At 34.3% G+C, this 21,485-nt stretch overlaps 1 protein-coding gene across 4 annotated transcripts in view; it reads right to left on the bottom strand.

The window, feature by feature from the left end:
* Positions 1-231: 231 nt before the first annotated feature.
* LOC145664938 (uncharacterized) overlaps positions 232-21,485 on the bottom strand; it is a 60,796-nt gene continuing 39,542 nt past the window's right edge. For 3 of the 4 annotated variants that reach the window (XM_081732052.1, XM_081732051.1, XM_081732053.1), the window contains exons 3-4: positions 18,276-18,449; positions 232-3,254 (exon numbers count right to left, since the gene is read on the bottom strand). In XM_081732052.1, coding sequence (XP_081588178.1) covers positions 3,045-3,254; positions 18,276-18,449 — 384 coding nt within the window. In that variant the 3' untranslated portion in view covers positions 232-3,044. Of the gene's footprint in view, positions 3,255-6,998; positions 10,330-18,275; positions 18,450-21,485 lie in introns of those variants that run through there. The other variant, XM_081732054.1, reaches the window with a different exon arrangement.

Genomic DNA, 21,485 nt, shown 5'->3' with positions numbered 1-21,485 from the left:
TATTTATATATTTATTTATTTATTTATATATTTTTTTATTTTCAAGGTTGTAAGGTAAGATGTCTTGTGTCTTTTAAATAATAAATGTACATCCTATTTCATCCATTAGCAAATAAGGAGAATTAATTAAACTGTTTTCAATCCAGAGCTACTTGTTGTTAGTAAGTTAATATTCATGAATTAACTGATAGCTATGGTTTTGTGATAGTATACAGTAAAATATCATTTTTTTTCATAATTTCATAAACATTCTTTATTTTCTCTTGCATTGCTTACAAAACTAGTAAACCAGAGTTACATAATCGTGAAAGTTTTTAATAAAATTAATAATTTTCCATTCTGTACTGTGAAACAAAACACACGTATTTGTTTTACAGACTGATTAAGAGTTTTTGTTAATTTACTATGCTTTGGCTGGAGAAATCATTCACATTTAAGTTTAACCGATGAACAGTAATATTTTCTTCCGTAAAGTTAAATACTGGTATTAATTAAAGACATATTTAGTTTTATTGTTTTTGAAATTTGAAGCTTATGTGTAACAAATATACGATCTGGATTCGTTAATATCATTGGTATTTCTTATATCTGTTTGGCGCAGGTGATTCGATTGCTGACGTTAACTTATGTGGTTTCGACTCCCATGTTAAGTTCTATCATGGGATTCGTCTCCTGTTTTTCTACGTCCACGTCTTATGTAGCCTTGATGCTGAAAAGTTGGCGTTAAACTTAAATCGAACCTAAAATCACACCTCTGAAAACACTGAATTTTCAGTTTTCACCTGGAAACTCATACGGACAGTGACAACTGCTAATAATTTTCAGTGAAATAGGGGTTCATAGTTAAGAAGTCTCTAACAGAAAAGAACACATTTTTAACACAGGGTTATACTTCTTTGTTATTGATAGTAATAAAACGAAGAACACTTTAATAAAGCTTTAAATTAGTGATGTCATATGTAACGTGTGCTATCACATTACAACATAATCTATTGATATCTATAGTGTTTTAATCAGTCATTAGATTAATTATACCAATATCTGATAGCAATGCTACCCAGTCTTCTAAGGCCTCGAGCACAACCCGCTCAAATTTATCATTCTTCCTCCAATTTTACAATTCTTTTTCTCAAATTTACCATTCTTCCCCCAAATTTACCATTCTTCTCCTCAAATATACCATTCTTTCTCTGATATTTACCGTTCTTTCCCCAAATTTACCATTCTTCCCACAAATTTACCATCCCTCAAATTTACTATTCTTTCCCTGATTTACCATTCTTTTTCTCAAATTTACCGTTCTTTTCCTCAAATTTACCATACTTTTCCTCTAATTTACCATTTTTCCCTCAAATTTACTATTCTTTCCCTCATATTTACCATTCTTCCCCTCAAATTTACCATTCTTTTCCTCAAATTTACCATTTTTCCCTCAAATTTACTATTCTTTCCCTCAAATTTACCATTCTTCCCTCAAATTTACCATTCTTTCCCTCATATTTACCATTCTTCCCTCAAATTTACCATTCTTCCCTCAAATTTACTATTCTACTTCAAAATTTAACATTCTACCCCCCAAATGTACCTTTCTCCTTTCCAGAATTTACAATCCTCCAGTTTTGTTGGACCATTTTCAACGAATGAAAAATTATGTCTCCCCTATGTCTCCCCAAATCATCTCTTGGACATAACTTGCCTGTGGATAACCTCTGTTTGTTGACATGTTGAATATGTACACATATATAATGCGTTCGGAAAGTATCTATATTAACACTAGCATGCTGAGTTGTGTATTTTTTTTTTTTTTTTTTTTCGGCGAGCCAATCAGGCTGACGATTTTCAGACGAGAAATATGTCTATGTTCTTTGTTGTTCATAGGGTGTTCATCACCTTTGGGCGATTGAGACTGCGTATTTCCGTAGTTCAGTCTGCCGTGAGCTTTGTGAATACACAGAAACAGTGAAAGACCAGTTTTCCTTTAGATTTCGATGTACACTATAAGAACACCAATCGATAAATTTACCAGAGAGACTAGATCGGTAAAAGACTATGAGTGAACTGGTAGCCCACTAGCACTTGATGAAGAAAAACTACAAGTCATATCAGTTGGTATGCAACGTAGTCCGCACAAGTAAACCGATATCACGTATTGTTGTAGTAGTACATTACACGCGTATAGTTACTTTTCGAACATACTGTATACAGTATTTTGCTTTTGTAATATTTTGTAAAAAATGTTCCTTCCTGTTTTATTGTTGTCAATAACAAATAGCACCACCTGTACAATTGAGACCAAAACAGATAACAGCTGGTGGAGAGTATTCTAGAACTATCTTTTCAGTAGCTCTATACTCTCTCCCTAGGTAGGATTACAACAAACACTATGCTGTGCTTCATCACTTTCTGTATTAAAATATGATATGTAAAGGGCGAGTAGAGATCTTCTAAAACAAAAATGAATTTTAATTTTTTTCTTGATTATACATATGGGTACGCTCGGGTAAAAGTTCGATTTTCATTGCTCGAAAGAATTGGTGATGGTTTGAAATTATCACCGACTTCAGTTCACCTATTCCAAAGTTATTGCAACATGTAACTTTGTTGGAAGGCACATACTGTACATACGAGTCTTAGCTAAAGCTCTTGTTTTGTGATCTAACGTAACTTAAAAATTTCAGTCTTAGTCTGTCGTTCATCTGTTTCCTGCATAAAGAACCGTGCGTCTGCTTCTTTAGGGAAGATACCGTACCTGCATTCATTTGGTAGGATTGTGCGAGTTGAAAGCTTGCTCAGTGGAAACGTGTCGAAGTTTCCGAAACAACGCAGAAATATGATACAAGTTTTCCATAATGAACAACAACAATTCTCAAATAGGATGCCTTGAACGCATTGGAAATTAATACACACATTGATCTGAAAGAAATCGAGGTACTCTTTTTCTCGCTTTGCAAATTTATGAATACATGTTATTATATAATCTTATATATGCTGTGATTTTTAAAAATATATATATGTGAAAATATTATTAAGCTTGTAAAAGAGAATTAGTGTGGAGCATATTCATAGACATCTTTATGGGTGAGTATTGCATCCAAAAGAAAGAATCCTCCATTGATAACAGCAATCGACCCTTTGGCGAGACGTATGTTTCTCACACGCACAGAAGAGATGTTGTCCAAAATTCTTCCGTAATGGATTCCTACTGCACCAGCTGCAATGAACAGGACCATGCCGGCTATGGTGAAGACTAACTCCTGCAACAACAAAATTATTTAAAACTAGGTGAAGTTTGAGTTCTTCCTCTGGAAATAGATAAAATTAATTAATTGAAAACATTGCACTCTGAGTGGAGAAAATCTTGGATTTGAGTTCGAGTTCACTAGAGTTCCAAGTTGGACTATGCGATATATCGATCGATTGATCGATATTTTTAAGTATCAAAATCTTGATATAAGAAATATTACTGGTCAATATTTGCATAATTCATTATATTATATTGCAATATTTTTAGATAATTCAATATCCGATATTTCAATATTTTTCGATATTGATATTTGATAATATCGATAAGTTTCAGTATTTTATCGATATCGATTTTGATATCTATATCTAGATATCGCACAATCTTAGTTCTGAACCTCTTCTTTTCCAAAAATTTAAATGATGATTTTTGTCGTCAAGACCTAACAAAATTGCCTTATGCAACCAAAAACATTAGTTTTAGTCTATTGCATATTAGTGGCAAGGCAGTCATAAGAAATAATAAAAAAAAAAAAGGATAGTTATTCCAATTCACTCACCTTAGTCCACCTTTTACACTTATTGTTCTGTTTCGTGTATTTTAAGGATGAAGGTACTAGCTCATGATCATTCTAAATTTCCAATGTAGTCACGGGTGAAAGTATAATTAATCAGTTTTCTTGGTTTAAGTTGAATAAAGCCATAGATTACTTGTTAAAGTTTTGTTCATACATTGCGCATCTTTATTTTTTTTTAATTTCATATCTTTCGGCAGTTCTTCAATGATTCAAATTCTTAAGAAATCATTAACTGGGGACTATTACTATAACTACTGAGCCTGACCTAACCTAATCATACATTACTAAACATCTAGTTATCTGCTCTCTGATGAATATTAGCTTTTAAATAATCATTGTGGGGCTGCGGTGACTCAGTGGTAGAACGTTCACCTCTGGTGCATGAAATCTTTGGTTCGATCCCAGCTCCCGCCAAGTGAACTTTGTGGTGGACAAACACCGTGTGCGTGGGTTTTCTCGGGGTTCTCCCGTTTCCCCCCACTCTTCATTCTACCATTTCATTCATTATTCATCATCACCGTCTCCTTTAGCCTAATCGCCATAACCATGGGACGTAAAACTCAAAGATTTCATTTTTTTCATCATCATCATCTCCCTTAGCCTAGCCAGCATATCTGTGGGACGTAAAACAAAGACTTCATTTCAAATAATCATCGTAATGAATTGCGTAAAGAAAATCTCTGTCTTTTTTGAGTATACAATTCCCTATTGTTTTTCGAGAATACACACTGATTGGATCGAGGGCTAGCGTAGCATGAATGAGCAGTATTTTATTATGAAACTGTGTAAATATTCTTTAACTGTTTCAATTTGATAGACATGCTTTCCAGCATCACCTCTCTTGATATGTTAAAACAGAGATTGAGAAAACATTTAGCGGAGTCAACGAGCATTCTATATAATGCGTCTAGTATCATGCTAGCATTCACTTTCGCTTTAGTTTCTGCAATGGAAGAAGTCAACTCGCCTTAGGAGTAATAGTAACGTCACCGTGGAAAAGAGAAAAGTCAAATCTCCGTCTGTTTTCCGAACGGTCTAAATTGAAGAGAGTGAAGGTGAAAAAGTGATTGTCCTATTGCTGTGTTTGAGTGCATCTGTATCTTGTATAACAAGGGAGCTTTCCAATCATAGCCGCCATCTTGTTAATTTCCTCTCAAAAGCTTTGAAATGAGTAACTCAATTTGAGTATTTTCTGATTAACTTAGAAAAACCCATGTCATTTTGTCATATTAGTTAAGGTGCACAGTGAACACATGGTTTTAATTCTAAAAAATAATCACTTATTGTTATAGAGATATTTGACTAGTCAAGGTGCACAGTTGCCGTAGAAAAATTAGTTCAAGTGCTCAGTGAACACATTATTTTAATTATAAGACATTCCCATTTATTGTCATAGAAAATATAAATTAGTTAAGGTGCGCAGAGAACTCATTATTTCAGTGAGGATTGCGTCAAAATATTAAACATACTCACTTTCGTTCCAATGTTTAATGAATTGATAAATTCCTGTATCTTGAAACTTGCTGTCTTCTGCGGAGCAATATAGAGGGATGAGTAATGGATGTGTGGTTAAAAAAGGTGGAATAAAATAAAAGAAAATATCCTACCAATCCTATATAGAAGTAAAAGTCCCTCATGAAATTCAATCGTTGTTCTTCAAATGGGAATTTTCCCTTTCATATTTCTTTTGTTATAACCGTTGACAATTTTAGTATCCAGCACAAAAATATTAAATGCCAATTGAAAGCAGGGAATTCGTGTTATTATTCAGCCCAAAATCTTTTGTCTTCGCGAATTCTGTCGAAGAATTTGAGACTTAAAATATATAAAACAATAATTAAACCTATTGTGCTGTATGGTATGATCGCTTACTTTGAGGGAAGAACTTAGACTGAAAGTATCTGAGAATAAAATCCTAAGACGAATATTCGGATCCAAAAGGGATAAGAATGGCGGTCACTACATAACGAGGAACTATAATTTATACCATTTACGTAACATTTGTCACCAAATCTAGGAGGCTCATGTGGGCTGGTCACGTAGCTAGAGTGGACGTAAGTAGGAACGGTTTCAAAATACTAACTGGAAAACCAACTGGATAAAGACGATCAGGAAGATCTAGGCGTAGATGGGAGGACAATATTAAGATGAATCTCGGGGAAATAGGAATACAAAGAAGTTGGATTCAGTTGACTAAGGACATACGTCAACTGAGAGCTATTGTGAATGTGGCATTGAGTTGATTGATTTTGAGTTGAACGTCCCTTTCAACAGCGAGGCTGTATGAGACGGAACCTACTGATTAACGTGGAATCCGAACCACATAAGCTCCCTCCGGGAATCGAACCCGGGTCTTCCACACCAAAAGCGTGTACGCTAACCGCTTAGCCACGAAGGAGCTCCTCGGCATTGAGTTAGTTAGTTGACAGTTTGATGTAGCTAAAAATTCTTTAAAGTACTATGTTCATTCTACAATAATTACCTAAAGAAGAATACTTACATCTATTTGTTTCAGATTTTTTTTTTTTAACTTAACACAAGTAGCCAACTTATGGAGTAATGGTAGCGTGGGTATATTTGTAGTGTTTCATGGATAGATAGCTAACGAAATGAGGATTACAATTACAGATTTTATTGTAATCAGATCCAAACTTGAATGTGTTGTGTGATGTGTAATAGTATGTGAGAACAGTGTCTAACTTCGATAATGTTTCGAAGAAAACTGTAACTGTTATCGTTGTCGAAGCTGTTACAACACTTGGTCATTCCGAGAATGAATTTAAGTGTTTGGAAAAAAACAAATATGGCGGTGTAGTAAAATGGACATAATCAAAAAGTTCAGTTGATCAATTATGTTAACCAACACTAGGATTATCCCGAATTAAACTCTAGATATATTTGATGCATGTCCTTATCTCGGGCGATAATGGCATTGAGAAACGCATTCCCATTGAGATAAGCTGAGCTTTTTACTACAAGAGAAACTTAGCATTAGAATTTGAAGAGTTTAAAAGAAAGTGTAACATACATAGGAAACCCAACTGGTCCAAGTCTTTTTTTTTTTTTTTTTAAATTTACACAATAAAATACGCAAAAGCTTTTCGTGATTTAATAAACATTCTTTATTTTCTGATGAATGTTTTACAACAGTAGCAGATCAGAGTTTCTATTTTTACAATGTTTTATTTTATTTTATGAAGTTAATACATTCTATCCTCACTGTAAAAGAAAGTACATATATCATGCATTTTTGTTGGTACAAATTCGTCAAGCTTCTGTTTATTTATTATACTTCGTCTAGAAAAGTTAGTTCAACGTAAACAGTCTGTTTTCTTTTATAATGGGCTTTGAAATTTTGCAATGTATCAATCTATGTTAAAACTTTGAGTTGTATTCATTAACGGTGTAAAGTATATATGCCATTTTTATTTTTGTTCTTAAATCCCGTTGATTTATATGGAAAATTATTTTCGTTTTTTTTTTTAAAATATACAGGGTGTTACAAAAATGTTTCACAATATTCTGGGAACAGATTCCTCCCATCAAAATAAGAAAAAAAGTTTATATGAACCTGTGCTCAAAAGTGGATAGTTTCAGAGTTATAGGGGTCCGAAAACGTGAAATAAGTGAACTTTAAAAATTTCAGAACTCAACTACTATGGGACCTATCGTAGTCAGGTTAAGACATCACTGAGGAACTGGTATGTGAACTATCCAAATATCCATGTTTAAAAATACCTCCAGTACTATTTTTTTTAGAGAGGTAGGTGGAGAGTGATCAAGTGCTCCCAAACAGCCTCTGTAAAAATGATTGTGCAAGTACCGGAGATTCTGAAGGATGGATATTTGGATAGTTCACATACTAGTTCCTTAATGATGTTTCAACCCGACTACGATCGGTCCTATAGTAGTGGAACTATGGACATTTAAAATTCATTTTTTCACGTTTTCGGCAGCTTATAGCTCTGAAACTATCCACTTTTTAAGCACAGGTCCATAAGCATTTTTATTTTCTTATTTTGGTATGGGGAATTATTCCTAAAATATTGTGACAATTTTTTTCTAACACCCTGTATATAACCTGGAATTTTTATGATGTGATTCTACTAAGTTTTTTTTTTCCCTTTAAGGCTAAAGTGAATTCGAAATGAATTTGCAGTGAGGATAGAAATGTGAGTGGTAAATATTTAAATTACGTTTAACAACTTAATTTTCACGAAGCAAGAGTTATTTAAATAGGTAGATTTAAGGAAGAAATCCGGAAAATCAAACCGAAAACAGAAAAAAAAAAAATCCGCATATAAATCAATGGGCTAAAACACAAAAGATGAACCGTTATTGAGATTGGTATTTGTCATACCCTATGTTGAAGAAAGACAATAAAGGTAATAAAGAAAAAAGACCGTGAATTTTTAATTTTTACTTGAAAAGTCTCGGATACAATAACAACAGTAATAAACGCTAAAGATTTTCAATGTCACAGGGATTAGGTTCATAATTAAATGTAGGCAACACCTTAGGAGCAGATTTCAACAGAAAAGGATGCATTTTGAACGAGATATCCTACTGTTTCCTTTTCTTTCCTTACATAATTTTAAATTGTTAAATATTAAAACTTTTTCTGCACAATGCTACATTAGTGACACTCAAATTCAACATTGTTGTTATTCATTGAAGTTTAGCGTCCCTTTTCAACAACAAGACTATATGGGACGTGGACTTACAGTTAAACCATCTTAATGCGCTCAATGCTCTCCTACCGGGAATCGAACCCGGGACCCTGTGTACAAAAAGGCTAGCCAATATGCCTGCGGTAGGGGCTCAAACCCAACATATCTATCATAAGACAACTATTGTTGCGCATTACATTCTTAAAATTTTGGATTTTTTTTTTTTTTTTTTGAGTAAATTCTTTGGAATTTTTAAAAATTTCTTCCAAACCTTGAATATATTGTTCATTTATGAATTAATATGTCATCATCTGATAGGCAGACATGCTGAGTATGGATGTTCTAATATGTTATACACTGTTGTCAGTAAAAAATAATTGAACCCGTGTGTAAATATGAGCCTCCTCTAATTAAAAATTGAAATTATAGTCACTGAAGCAACCAAATGTTAACGCTAAATTGACGCAGTGTTTCAACGGCATCTTGTCAGCTTCATGCGTGTACTTAATAAAAAAAAATACTATTTGTAGAACTACATATTTTGGTCTATTTCCTTCATTATAAAGACAATTTTGGTGAATTGCCACTGTAATTTTTTTTTTTTTTTTTTTTTTTTCAATAGCGGCAATAACCAACCACAGTGTTAATAACTAACTATTGGTTTCCCTTAAAACATGGTTCTGTTTTCCTAAGGAACGCGGGCGGAGAATGACAATAATTGTTATTGAAACGTATGCATTGAATTGTTACCTGGGTGTTTTGGTGATATAGTTGCCAGATTTTACATTTTCCCGTAAGTTTTATGGTTTCAGGTCAACCAAGATACGTATGTCAAATTGATTACCTAGAAACTGGTATTTACTTAGAATATAATTTAGAAAATGTTAAAGAGGAATATATCAACGCAATTTGAAAAATATTTGGAAAAAATATACCATGCTTTAAATGATACCAATATTTATTAACACTGTGGTGGGCTGTTGATGTGTTTTTGAAAAACGGTAGAAGAGGAAGTGTTAGTTCCAACAGCAAACTTCTTATAGCGGTGATTCAAGGAACGTCAAAATTGTCTCTACATTGCAGGAAATAGGTCAAAATACGTTGCTCTACAAAGAGCATTTGCCGTCAATTTGCCTTCACCATTTGGGTACTTCAGTGAATGTAACTTCAATTGTTAATATGCATCCTATTACGTCATTAGTCAATTATGATATTTCTCTGTTTTAATTCTATCCAAAATATTACCAATCATAATAACGAGTGCTACGTATTGAGCCCATGACGGAAATAACGTCCAAGTAAGAAGACAAGTTCGTGTAAGTTCAAAGTTTGGTCAATCAAACGTATTTAACACTTCTTAGCGCCGAAATATACACTTCATATGTCTCCTAAAACGAACGTGTTAAACGTAACTTATGATCCTTTGTTTTAAAAATAGATAATCGGCAGTAAGAATACTCTTAATACATTGGCAATTCTAATAGATACTCTGATCTGAATTAAATTGAGATACTCTTTTTTGCGCTTTGCAAATGCATAAATACATAATATTTTACAATCTTACATATGTTGTAACTTTTTTTTTTTTTTTTTTTTTTTTAAGTACACAATAATGTTGAGTGTATAAAAGGGAATCAGTGTGGAGTGTATTCATGGACATCCTTATGAGTGAATATTGCGTCCAAGAGGAAGAATCCTCCATTAATAACGGCGAGAGATCCTTTGGCGAGACGTAAGTTTCTCAGACGCACAGATTTGTTGTTCAAAAGTCTTGCGAAATGGATTCCCACACTTCCAGCTGCAATGAACAGGACCAGGCCGGATAGGGTGTAGATCAACTCCTGCAAAAACAGAATTGTGTGAAAGTAGCTGATTCGCGCAAGGACGTATTCACTGGTCCCTTTTTTTCCCTTCCAAGTGAAAAAAAAAGTTCCCAAAATGATATGACTTAAAGTCGGAACCTAGCAAAATTTCTTTCTCGCAGTCGATAATCTTAATTACTTTAATGACGTAATAGAATGCATATGAAGTAATTAGATAAAAAATATGTACTGACCATGTAGGGTTGTCAGATGTTTCAGAGTGAGAAAAGGAAAGATTTTACAATTTTCATAGAAAAAACAGTTGAGAATACTCCAAGAGCATTGCCAAAACGAAGTTAAAAAGAATTAATTTTTCTTATTAACTTTTACAGGCTTTGTACCAATTGTTCTATATACTTTCTTATTATACTTGTTAAACAATTATTGTGTCTATCCATTTATAATTTCCTTGAGTACTCAATTTTTTCCACATGTTTTGTTTAGGAGTTCTGTTAAAACGTTCTATGATATGTTGTTTTACAAAGATACATGCTCAAAATGGTAAAATTCGCAAAATATTATCGCTGTATGACTTACAGATCCCGACTCCTTAAATCTCCCGAAATCGGAACTTTTTTCGCCAATATCTCGGGAGCGGTAAGAGTGAGGCGAAAAATTCCATCAGTTCTTTGAAATAGTTTTTGACGCTCTATCGAATGGAGAACTCAAAATTGAAAAGTTCGCAAGTAACAGACACACACACACACACAGACATAGAGAATTCAGTAACGAAGTTCTTAAGTTCATTGAAGAGAACGAAGAGTGTTGTTCAGAATTTACATATAAAAATCACGTTTCTGGTTTCACATAGTTGCGTAGAATAATTTTAATTGAAGACTGGGGCAAACCGTAAAACACAAAAAAGTATGTTAAAATTCCCGGTGGTCATTCATGTAGTTCGAATCTCACATTAAGCTGTAGGTCCTTGTCCTATATAGCCTCGGTGTTGAAAAGGACGGTAAACTCAAATTCAACCAACCAAGTATTGTACAAATCTGTTGCCTTTAAATTTATTTTAATGAAGACTTTGTGTCTCTTAATAATAGTCCCACATCTCTCTCTCTCTCTCTCTTTATATATATGAGAGAGTGTGCGATATGATCGAGACGGTGTAAACAGACGAAGGCTAAAGTGCTAAAACCAATCTATTTTTAAACGTTAAGTTGGGGTATCGGTTAGCTACAGGATACAAAAGCAATCCGTTGCATTTTTCTCTCTGAATATAAAATTACATCGTTGAGTTGCTTTGTTAACGGTGAGTGAAAAATCAGCTTCCTAATTATTTTTGGGCGCTAAGTTATAAAATCATTTTAAAAGTGTCCAGGACTGTCATTTCTTTTATTTATTATGAATAGATGAAATCACTTTAAAAGTGTCCAGGACTATCGTTCCTTTTATTTATTAAAAACAGATGTAACCATTTTAAAAGTGTCCAGGGCTATCATTTCTTTTATTTATTAAAAGATGATGAAATCATTTAAAAAGTGTCCAGGACTATTATTTCTTTTATTTATCATAAATGGATGAAATGATTTTAAAATTGATAAAAACGGAAGAAATCGTCTTACGGGGAAAATAAAAACATGTAGAAAACGGTAAAACTTACGGGGAAATGCAAGATCTGGCAACCCTATCACCGAAACACTCATGTAACAATTCAGTGCATACGTTTCAAAGACCAATTGTTGTCATTCTTCGTCCACGTTCCTTAGGACATTACGCTGTTTGTAGCATTACCTATTCTGAACAGTTTCCTTCATTATAGAAATAGCTTATTGAATCTTGAATTACCGCCTTTAAATTTCCTTGTCCAGTGGAAAAATTGTAGAGAGTGGTGCAGGAACTGAATGAACAGTATATCCTTCTCTTTCTGGAGCTCCACCGGGTCTTCATACCAAGTGAACTGATATTTACAAGTGTGCTGGGCATAGTTATGTAAGTTGCAGTCTTCCATTAAACTGATAAAAAAAATTGAATTCAAATAGGTGAGAAAACCAACACAGGTTTAAGAAGTAACCACCAGTGATTCGTATCTTTTCTTCATATAAGTGGTATTAACAAGGTAGCACTATACAGATATATAATTCACAAGCATCTTTTACTGGACAAGGAAATTTAAAGGTAGTAATTCGAGATCCATTCCACACTACACCATAACACTATTTCTACAGGAACGTCTACTGAGGATGACGATAATTGGACATTGAAACGCATGCGTCGAATTGTTGTGTGGATGCTTTGGTGTGTATATTTCGTCTGATTATATTAATTGTTTATCGTGTTTGCCTTCCGAGGAAAATACACTGCCACTTCTAAAGAAAGAAAAAGTATGAATAATGAACGTGCCATGTGTGTATCCATAATCTTAGTGTGCATTTTATATTTGTTTTTCCCCTGGTATACAGTATAATTCATCCCACCATGAACATTAGTTACACGCAGATACCACTGGAAGAACAAAACAAGTGATTGGCTTAATTTTAGGTGGAATCTGTTCGTAGTTCCGGATTTATTTTGATGCAATTTCAAGCTGTATTATATGACCCGTGATGTATAATACATTTTCTTATTAACTTATTTATGTGGTCATGCATGTATTTTCAACTATATTCTGTATCAGGAATTCTGTATTATTATTATTTGCTTTTACACAGATGAAAAATCAATTTATTATAGGATACATTACGCAATTAACACATTTTTTAAGTATGTAAACTCTTTAATGTTGTGATTAGAATTACAGTTGAATGCTTTTGTAGATTATGCTGATTTTATGGTTAGAAAGGCACTTACTAACATCCTGGCACAAGATGATACTGATATTAATTACTGGTAATTGCGGAAACTGTAGAAAGCGCGGAGCACATACAGTTTTGAGGCACGGTTGCGTACTGAGGCAAGTGCTATTCGCAGACACTTAATGGATTTATTTATTTATTTATTTATTTAATAATCGTTCTGGAGACTATATTACATGTCCGTTTATACAAAATAGTGTAGAGCTCGTCATTGATTAAAATAGGCGCAATACTTCTGCTTTAATGACTTATGAATGATTTAATTATGAAGGAAATCATAGCGTGTAATGGGTTTTACAATCTCCACTCGTTAGGAATAAACATTGTAGTTTTTGTGTATGATGTTATATCTTGAACCTGCGATATAGTTTGTGATTATGTTAGTATTTACATTGAAAAAAAATACCTAGTGGACTGCTGTTCAAGAGTTTTCAAGAATAACTTTTTTATTATGTATTGTGGAAATCACCCTTATTTTTTTAATTGCTTTTTTGGGCATTCAGATATGCTCTATTTCTATCATGCCACTGTCCCTCATTTTAGTGTCTTACATTTTTATACGGCTGTTTTGTAATAAAATTATATTTCCAGTGATGAACTATTTTGCAGTAAATAGTAGATACGTCATTAACTCGACACCATATCAGCGAACGCGTGGCTTTGTTTATTACCATTTAGAGTAAGATGGAAGATATTATACAGGTGGACACTGCGTTCTGTGTTTCTGAAACGTAGGATACTGAAGAAGGTTTCAAGAGTGATTATTTTTTAAAGAATCTCTCCTTTTTTGTTTGTTTTTGTTTTTGTTTTGTGAAGTTATGAAATGTTTTGAGTTATTCGTTGGAATTGGTAGTGTAAATAATAATAAATAATAATGATAAAACTAAATTTGTTTTCAGTGAAATACTTCTGAGAACGCGATAGGACATTCAGTGTGTTGGAAATTATGTTGGCTCTTAAGTTGAGTATATTTAGGGACTGAATACTCATTAATATTCGTGATGGCATTTGCTGATAAGCTAAACAGACTGAAAACTGCTTTCGGTTAAAGCAATAATTGAAGGCAAAGTGGGAATTAGTTTATTATATACCTCATAATAAACTATATACAGAAAATTGATCTTCATATAGAAAGTAATGTCTTCGACTTATTTAATTTTGAATTATTCTGTTTATTTTCCAGTCGATCGACATACACTGACACGCCAAGTACGTTTACTAGCACAGTCTATTGATTACTACCAGTTACTGTAACACTGAAAGCTTCGTTTCTGAGTTAAGAAAACTTTTTTTTTTTTTTTAATCTTATTTCTACGTCAGAATTAAGTGTTTTCGTCAGATATTGATTTAGGACAAATTACAAGGTTAGCTTTGAGGCGTAGTCCCGCTATTATATACACCTGTCTCAGTAGCACTATTTCCCTCGTCCCCTAGCTATCACATAGAAATGGCTTGTGATTTACACCCTGTTTAAAAGCTTATAATCTGTAGCAGAAATATAAATGCTTTCAAAATTGTAACTGGAAATCCAATCGAAAACGACCATTAGTAAGACTGAGGTGCAGATGGGAGGACAATATTAAGATGGATCTCAAAGAAATAGGAATACAAAATAGAAACGATCCAGTTGGCTAAGGATAGAAGTCAATGGAGAGCTTTTGTGAACGCGGCATTGAACGTCGGGTTTCATAGGTCATAGAGTAGGTAGTTAGATTGAGACACCATATCAGAAGCAAAAATAAACAAAAGTTCATGCAATAGGAATGTCGGACATATTATTAATTTAATATATTATTAATTTAATATATTATTAATTTAATATATTATTAATTTAATAACAAAAGCAACCTTATTATGCGTGTATTTTTATGCTGTGCAAATTTTCGAGAACCTTTTCTTCTTTTCATTGGTAATGGAAAAAACAAGCCAAAACCTTACATACCTACTAGTGAAAACAAAATGCACAAAAACTATAACTTCGGAAAAAAGACAATAATCACTGTCTAGAAAGCACTCAGCCAATTAATTTGTCAGAAACCTGGAACACACAGAATTACAGTAATATAACTGAAAAAGCGGAACACTGCCGGTGAACCGAACCCAGAAGTTTTGCGTGCAAAGCTGTAGAACACAGACTCTGTTGCCGAACTGAGTATGGCGCTGACCGAGCTAGGCTACCAGTTATACCGATCTTTATTCCGTAGACGATGGCCAACTTGTCCAACAAATTTCGTTCAGATCCGGCAAGTCGTTACCGAGAAATGCAGTACCACATACAAACTTAACCAACTCAAACCTGCCCCTGGTCAAGCGTGGCTACCAAATAGAGCAGTCTTTATTCCTTAAATGATGAGCTACTCGTCCACCAAATTTGTTTTATATCCGGGCAGTATTTCCCGGATCTAAAGTACCACCCACATATATACACTTGGAGCGAAATTATAAGCTTCTGTATGCTTACGCTGAGAGCTAAAAAGTGAACTACGATGAGCTTTCACTGACTGATACACACTTACAGAATATCAACACAGTAAGTATTATCCCCTTCACATTTCCTCGCGTTCATCCATTTCCCGTTTTTTGACTTTATTTATGTATCAGTCAATGTGGATACAGGTCTAGAAAGCTCCTGATACTGCTGTTATAGACAGAGCGACGCAGCGCGCTGACCACTTGTTAGGCTGTAGGCCGGACGTAGTTCAGCCGGTCTCTAACAGATGGCGTTGGAGCGGCTCATGTCCACAAAGGGCTGTTAAGCCAAGTGGTTTTGGTTTTTATCGATGTGGATAACTCTTTCACCACTGAAGAATGCCCTTCTTCTGGATAATTATAGGATACGACTAATAGCGTAAAAGGCGTGCGAAAAATGTTAATTACATACATGTTTTCCCACCGCTAAACACGAAGAGGCAACATGTATGTATCTTGTAATTGTATCTGGCAACACTATGAAAGTTGGCAACAGTGGAGCGAGTGAGTAGTACAGTGTACAACGTGTAGCATATGCCCGGCACAATAATAAAATAACTATAAAAGATGGTAATTATTAATTAAAAGCATCACCTATACTCGAATAATTAAGAGTGTGTAAACAAGTAACACAATAATACACAACATTTCAGTTTTACGCAATTTGTACAACTATGTAATAGCATAGAAAGCTTGTTTGCCTTGCGTTTGTTAATTGTTCCAATATTTCATCCATTAATTATCCTGCGAACATCATCGAAGCTTCAGCGTATTTTTACACGTAGGTACGATTTCCTTCACCATCTTTGTTTTCATCTTCGAAAATAACAAAGAAGATGCAGGAAAGCACATTTTCCTGTAAAACAATCCGAAGTGTCGATACTGTCTGCAGAATGATGGACGGATGAAATTTGAATAATTTACGTAGAAACGCGACGCAAAGTAGAAGCTCATAGTTTATTACACAAAGGGACGACATTTGGTATATGAAAGTATCTTTCTTCAGGAAATGTAAATGTATCCATCATTAATTCCACGAATCCAATGGGACTGGCACAGTGGAAGGATTTTTCTTTTCTTTTCTCGTTTCAATTCTCGATGTACGGCACGAATCTTGCGTTATTTTTATCGATTTTGAAATTTTACTCCGAACAAATGAAGGAAGAGACAAATTTTAATATTATTTTTTTTCGGAGTGAAGTTCCCAAAATGTATATATGTAATGTGTATATATATTGTTTGAACTGTTTGACAAGAAATTCGTGTTATTATTCAGTTCAAAATCTTTTATCATCTCGAATTCTGTTGAGGAATTTGAAGCTTAAAATATATAAAACAATAATCATGCCTGTTGTTCTGTATGGTTGCGAAACATGGTTGCTTACTCTGAGGAAAGAACGTAGACTGAAGGTGTTTGAGAACAAGATCCTGAGACGAATATTCGGATCAAAGAAGAACGGGAATGGGAAATGGCGGAAACTTCATAACGAGGAACTACATAATTTATACGGTTTGCCAAACATTGTTAGGGTTATCAAGTTTAGGAGGCTCAGGTTGTCAGGTTGTGTAGCGAGAATGGAAGAAAGTAGGAACGCTTTCAAAGTTTTGACTGGAAATCCAATCGAAAAATGACTATTAGGATGACCTAGGCGCAGATGGGAGGACAATATTAAGATGGATCTCTCAGAAATAGGAATACAAAGTAAAAACTGGATCCAATTGGCTAAGGATAGAAGTCAGTTGATAGCTTTTGTGAACGCAGCATTCAACCTCCAGGTTCTATAGGCAGCATATAATAGCTGAAATTAAACTCGTTGGTATAAAAAAATGAATATTTTATATCTGAAAGATTAACGTTTCATAAAGTAATTATATTCTCTTGCTTGAACTTGTAGTCATGCTGACAGTATTGCCAGATGCAAGTAGTTTAAAAATTGATTTTAAAATTACGTGAATTCTGTAATTTTATTTCCAGAATTTGATTATATATATATGTATGTATGTATGTATATTTTTAATGTTTCAACTTCCGTAGATTCTTTCTTCCATGTGTTGGTTAGTTGACATGAGGGACATACGTAATACATATCCCGAATCTATAGACTGTAGACTTCAAGCTTTTGAATGAGGTATACGTATTTTGATACAATGATTTGGGAATGCACAAGGAAATCAGATGTGACAAGTATTTCTTTAGAAAATCGATGCCAGGAAAGTATTTGTTATTAATTCACAATTTACAGTAATTAACCGACTAATGGTTGATTTGGAATTCAGAGTTTCGTTCGACACCGATTCTATATGAGACGTGGACCTTCAGCTTAACCATATAAGCTTCCTCCAGATCTCACGCACCAAAGGTGCTTATGCTAACCAAATTGGCTGAGTAATACTTCTGTTTAAAGAACCCGAAGGTTCATCGCTACAGAAACAAAGCGTTTCCTTTGGATCCTCCCCATAATTGTAATTATCTATCTCCCTAAGATTCTGCTTTACATTATCCGTATGATTGACTTATCCGAAGGCTTTTTTCCCTAGGATTCCCAACTACAATATTTTAGACATGAAGCATTTCTCGAACTGTGTTGACATTTTTTTTTTTGGTCTACATTACAGTGATACACCTAGTATATTCGAAATACAGACTGTTGTACTTACAATTTTAGGTGGTGCCCTCTCAGCGGTTAAAATTCCAATGATGAGGGGTACAATGACAATAATATACCCTCCGTAGACAATTGTTTGAAGCACTTGTTCATGCCTATGTGCTTGGTAGGTAGTTTCCTGTTCCAGAGAATTCACATGAAGTCCAATGCATACACAGGCTAGGACCTGAGAAACAAATAGTTATGTAAGTGCTATAAGAACACATTGAAAGAAGAGAACACATTTGATTGCATATAGTTAAGTTGTAGATTTTTAGTTTTTGTCATATGTGATATCCTGACTACCATAACATTGTTCGTCTTACATTCCCATCCCTGCCATGTTCTTTAAATGTGATCATTGGACCTGTCGCAATTTTTCTTGCTAAGTGATACAGTGGGATGCATATCTAATAACAAAAGTAAGACTCCCCTGCTTACCCGTTAAGTATTCAGGTATTAAATTTAGCGGATGCGTAGGTGAGTTTTTCTTTTGTAGATAATAGTAAAATTACTCTGCGTACTTCTTTAGTACTTAGAACTTAATACTTAGCAAAATTGCTTAGTTTGTCAGTACATTTTTCATTGTCAAATTTATCGTTTCTTATGAAAATAGCTTTTTTTCTTACATTTCATTTTCCGTACATACCTCTCAAAATGAACGAAACTAGCAATATGTTTTCTTAAAACCACTACCGATGAAGTAAGCAGCAGAGTTTCCGAATAATGTAGTGTTGTAGTGTATTACTGTTATTTATCAGTGATTTTTTAGGAGGCGTGTCAAGAAAGTAAAGATACAAACACTTGCAGTTACGAGGGAAAATGTGTATCAAAATTGGAAACACTGGCAGTAACTTTGATGCACTATGGTGCATACGGCGAGGATTGGAAGTAATTCGTCAGTGAGTGCTGTGCTGTCTTGTGCAAGGAGCACACATTGGCAATGACAGCTGTACTGAATCCCGCCAGGTATGAAGTGCGCAACGTGATCAGAGTTTTGCAGAGACAAGGAAAGCATCCATCGAAGATCTATCGAGAGATAGTGTCTGTGTATGGGAACGTGATGAATTGGCAAAAATGTGGCGAAGTGGTGTCGTTCCTTCGCAGAAAATCGGTGAAATATTCAGGATGAAGGGTCCCATTCAGCAAATATTACCAAGGAGTTGCTTGCACATTTTCAACGGAACATCCTTGAACATCCACTATTCAGCCCCGACCTTGAGCCCCACCGTCTACTATCTGTTCCTGTACCTATAGAAACATCTTGCTGGAAAACACTTGGACGACGACGATCAGATCAGGGAAGAAGTCACAACGTCGTTCCAGACACAAACGTAAGGTTTTTACGATTCTGGGGCACATAAATTTATTTAAATGTTTGGACAATGGTGGGACTTATGTAGAGAAATAGCCTCTGTGTACCAGTATATCCACTGTAGCTTTCTTTTGTGGAGGAATAGCCTCTGTAATAGTATATTCAGTGTAGCTTTCTTTTGTGGAGAAATAGCCTCAGTACCAGTATATCCAGTATAGCTTTCTTTGCGTTCAATAAATTTCTTGTGTATATATATATTTTTCGTTTATATCTTTACTTCCCTGACATCCCTCGTATAATAGAAGAAACAGGATCGTTATATCAGGGCGCAAAATTTCAAAGTCAGATACACTCGCCAATACCAAAATGATGGTCGCCAATATTTCTCATGTACAAATTATGAGAGCCACCTCCCCCTCCCCCGGCCTTTGGTTTGACAAAGGAAGAGTTCACATTTCGTGTTTTCCCTCACTCAGTGACAATTATTTTCGTGCGAAACAGAAACTGCGCAGCCCTGTGAGGTTGGCAGAAACCATTCCTACCGAACAGCTCTAAATTTCTAATCGCCAATGCGCCCTGGTTATATGTATACTTTATGCTATACTTTCTCGAAGCCTGTTGTGTGCCAAAGATTAAGTTGGGCTTCCATAAGTATACAATCATGAATCAATCTTTTATATTCAGATGTTGCAACACCGTGCTTCTCGGGGTTCTCCCGTTTCCTCCCACTTTCTTCATTCCACCATTTCACTCATCTCTCATCATCACTGTCTCCTTTAGTCTAACCGGCATAACCGTGGGACGTAAAACAAAGATTTCATTTCATTTTCAGATGTTGCAAGCGTTGTAGTAGTCTTAGCTAGATACGAGCATAATAGCTTTACAAATCCGAAAAGAAACTAGTTTCTGAAGAACAATAGTAGAGTTTGGAACTTCCATTTAAGTAAGTCCTTACAAAATACATAGAACAACAAAAAAGTTTTCGACATTACAGAAGACATTTTAAGTTAATTGATGATCATAAATAGTAGCATGAAGACAATTTTTAGACTTTTTTCTTTTTAAATTAGTGAACTTGAAACACTGCATTTGGGTGGACATTTTTAAGGTTCGTATGAAAGCATCTTGTAGATAGAAATAAGGTTAATAATAATAATAATAATAATAATAATAATAATAATAATAATAATAATAATAATAATAATAATAACCGTCTATTTAGCTTTGAAGTTAGATGATAAACTAACTCATTATCTGCGAGGCATTGCTTTACAGCATTACAATGTCTGTCTGTAAACTACTTACCGTGTTATTTTGTAAAGAATTTTCAGTATTTTTTTTAAACTTGAGAACCAATGCTAAACCATTAGATAAATAGATTATAATTTTACCTAAGCAAACCCAATCAATCTGTGGTAAACAATGCGTATGCTACTTTGAATTGAATTTTAAAACTGTTATAATGTTGGAAATACTGAATAATTTTTAAGTAGTGAATCGAAGATTAGATCGCAGATGGGGACAATTATTTTTCTATTTGCTTCTATAAATCTGTTGTGATTTATCAAGATTTTCGTTGCCATATTTCTGAGAGGGAATGAATCTTCAATCTATTTTCAAATTTACAATGGAGATAAGAAGGAAAAAAAAAAGGATGCTTAGTTTTAAAAACTTCATTAATCAAAATACAGGAACCAACATACCAAGACACCGTGACTTAGCAGTAATGTGTTCATCTCTGGTGCAAAATATCATTAATTTTATACCAGACCTTGAGAGTTTGTGGTAGGCAAGATATCCATGAGTTTTCGGTGGATTCTTCTGTTTTTTTTTCTATCTTGATTACACAAATTCTTTTATAAGCTCCCTTGTGGCTAAGCATTTAGATACGGGTCTTTGGTGTAGGAC

Source organism: Thermobia domestica, chromosome 11 (genome assembly GCF_964235325.1).
Source record: "Thermobia domestica chromosome 11, izTheDome1.hap1.1, whole genome shotgun sequence".
In the NCBI taxonomy this organism is placed as follows: domain Eukaryota; kingdom Metazoa; phylum Arthropoda; class Insecta; order Zygentoma; family Lepismatidae; genus Thermobia; species Thermobia domestica.
Note: the sequence above shows the minus strand (reverse complement) of the source record. Positions and strands in the feature narration are given on the sequence as shown.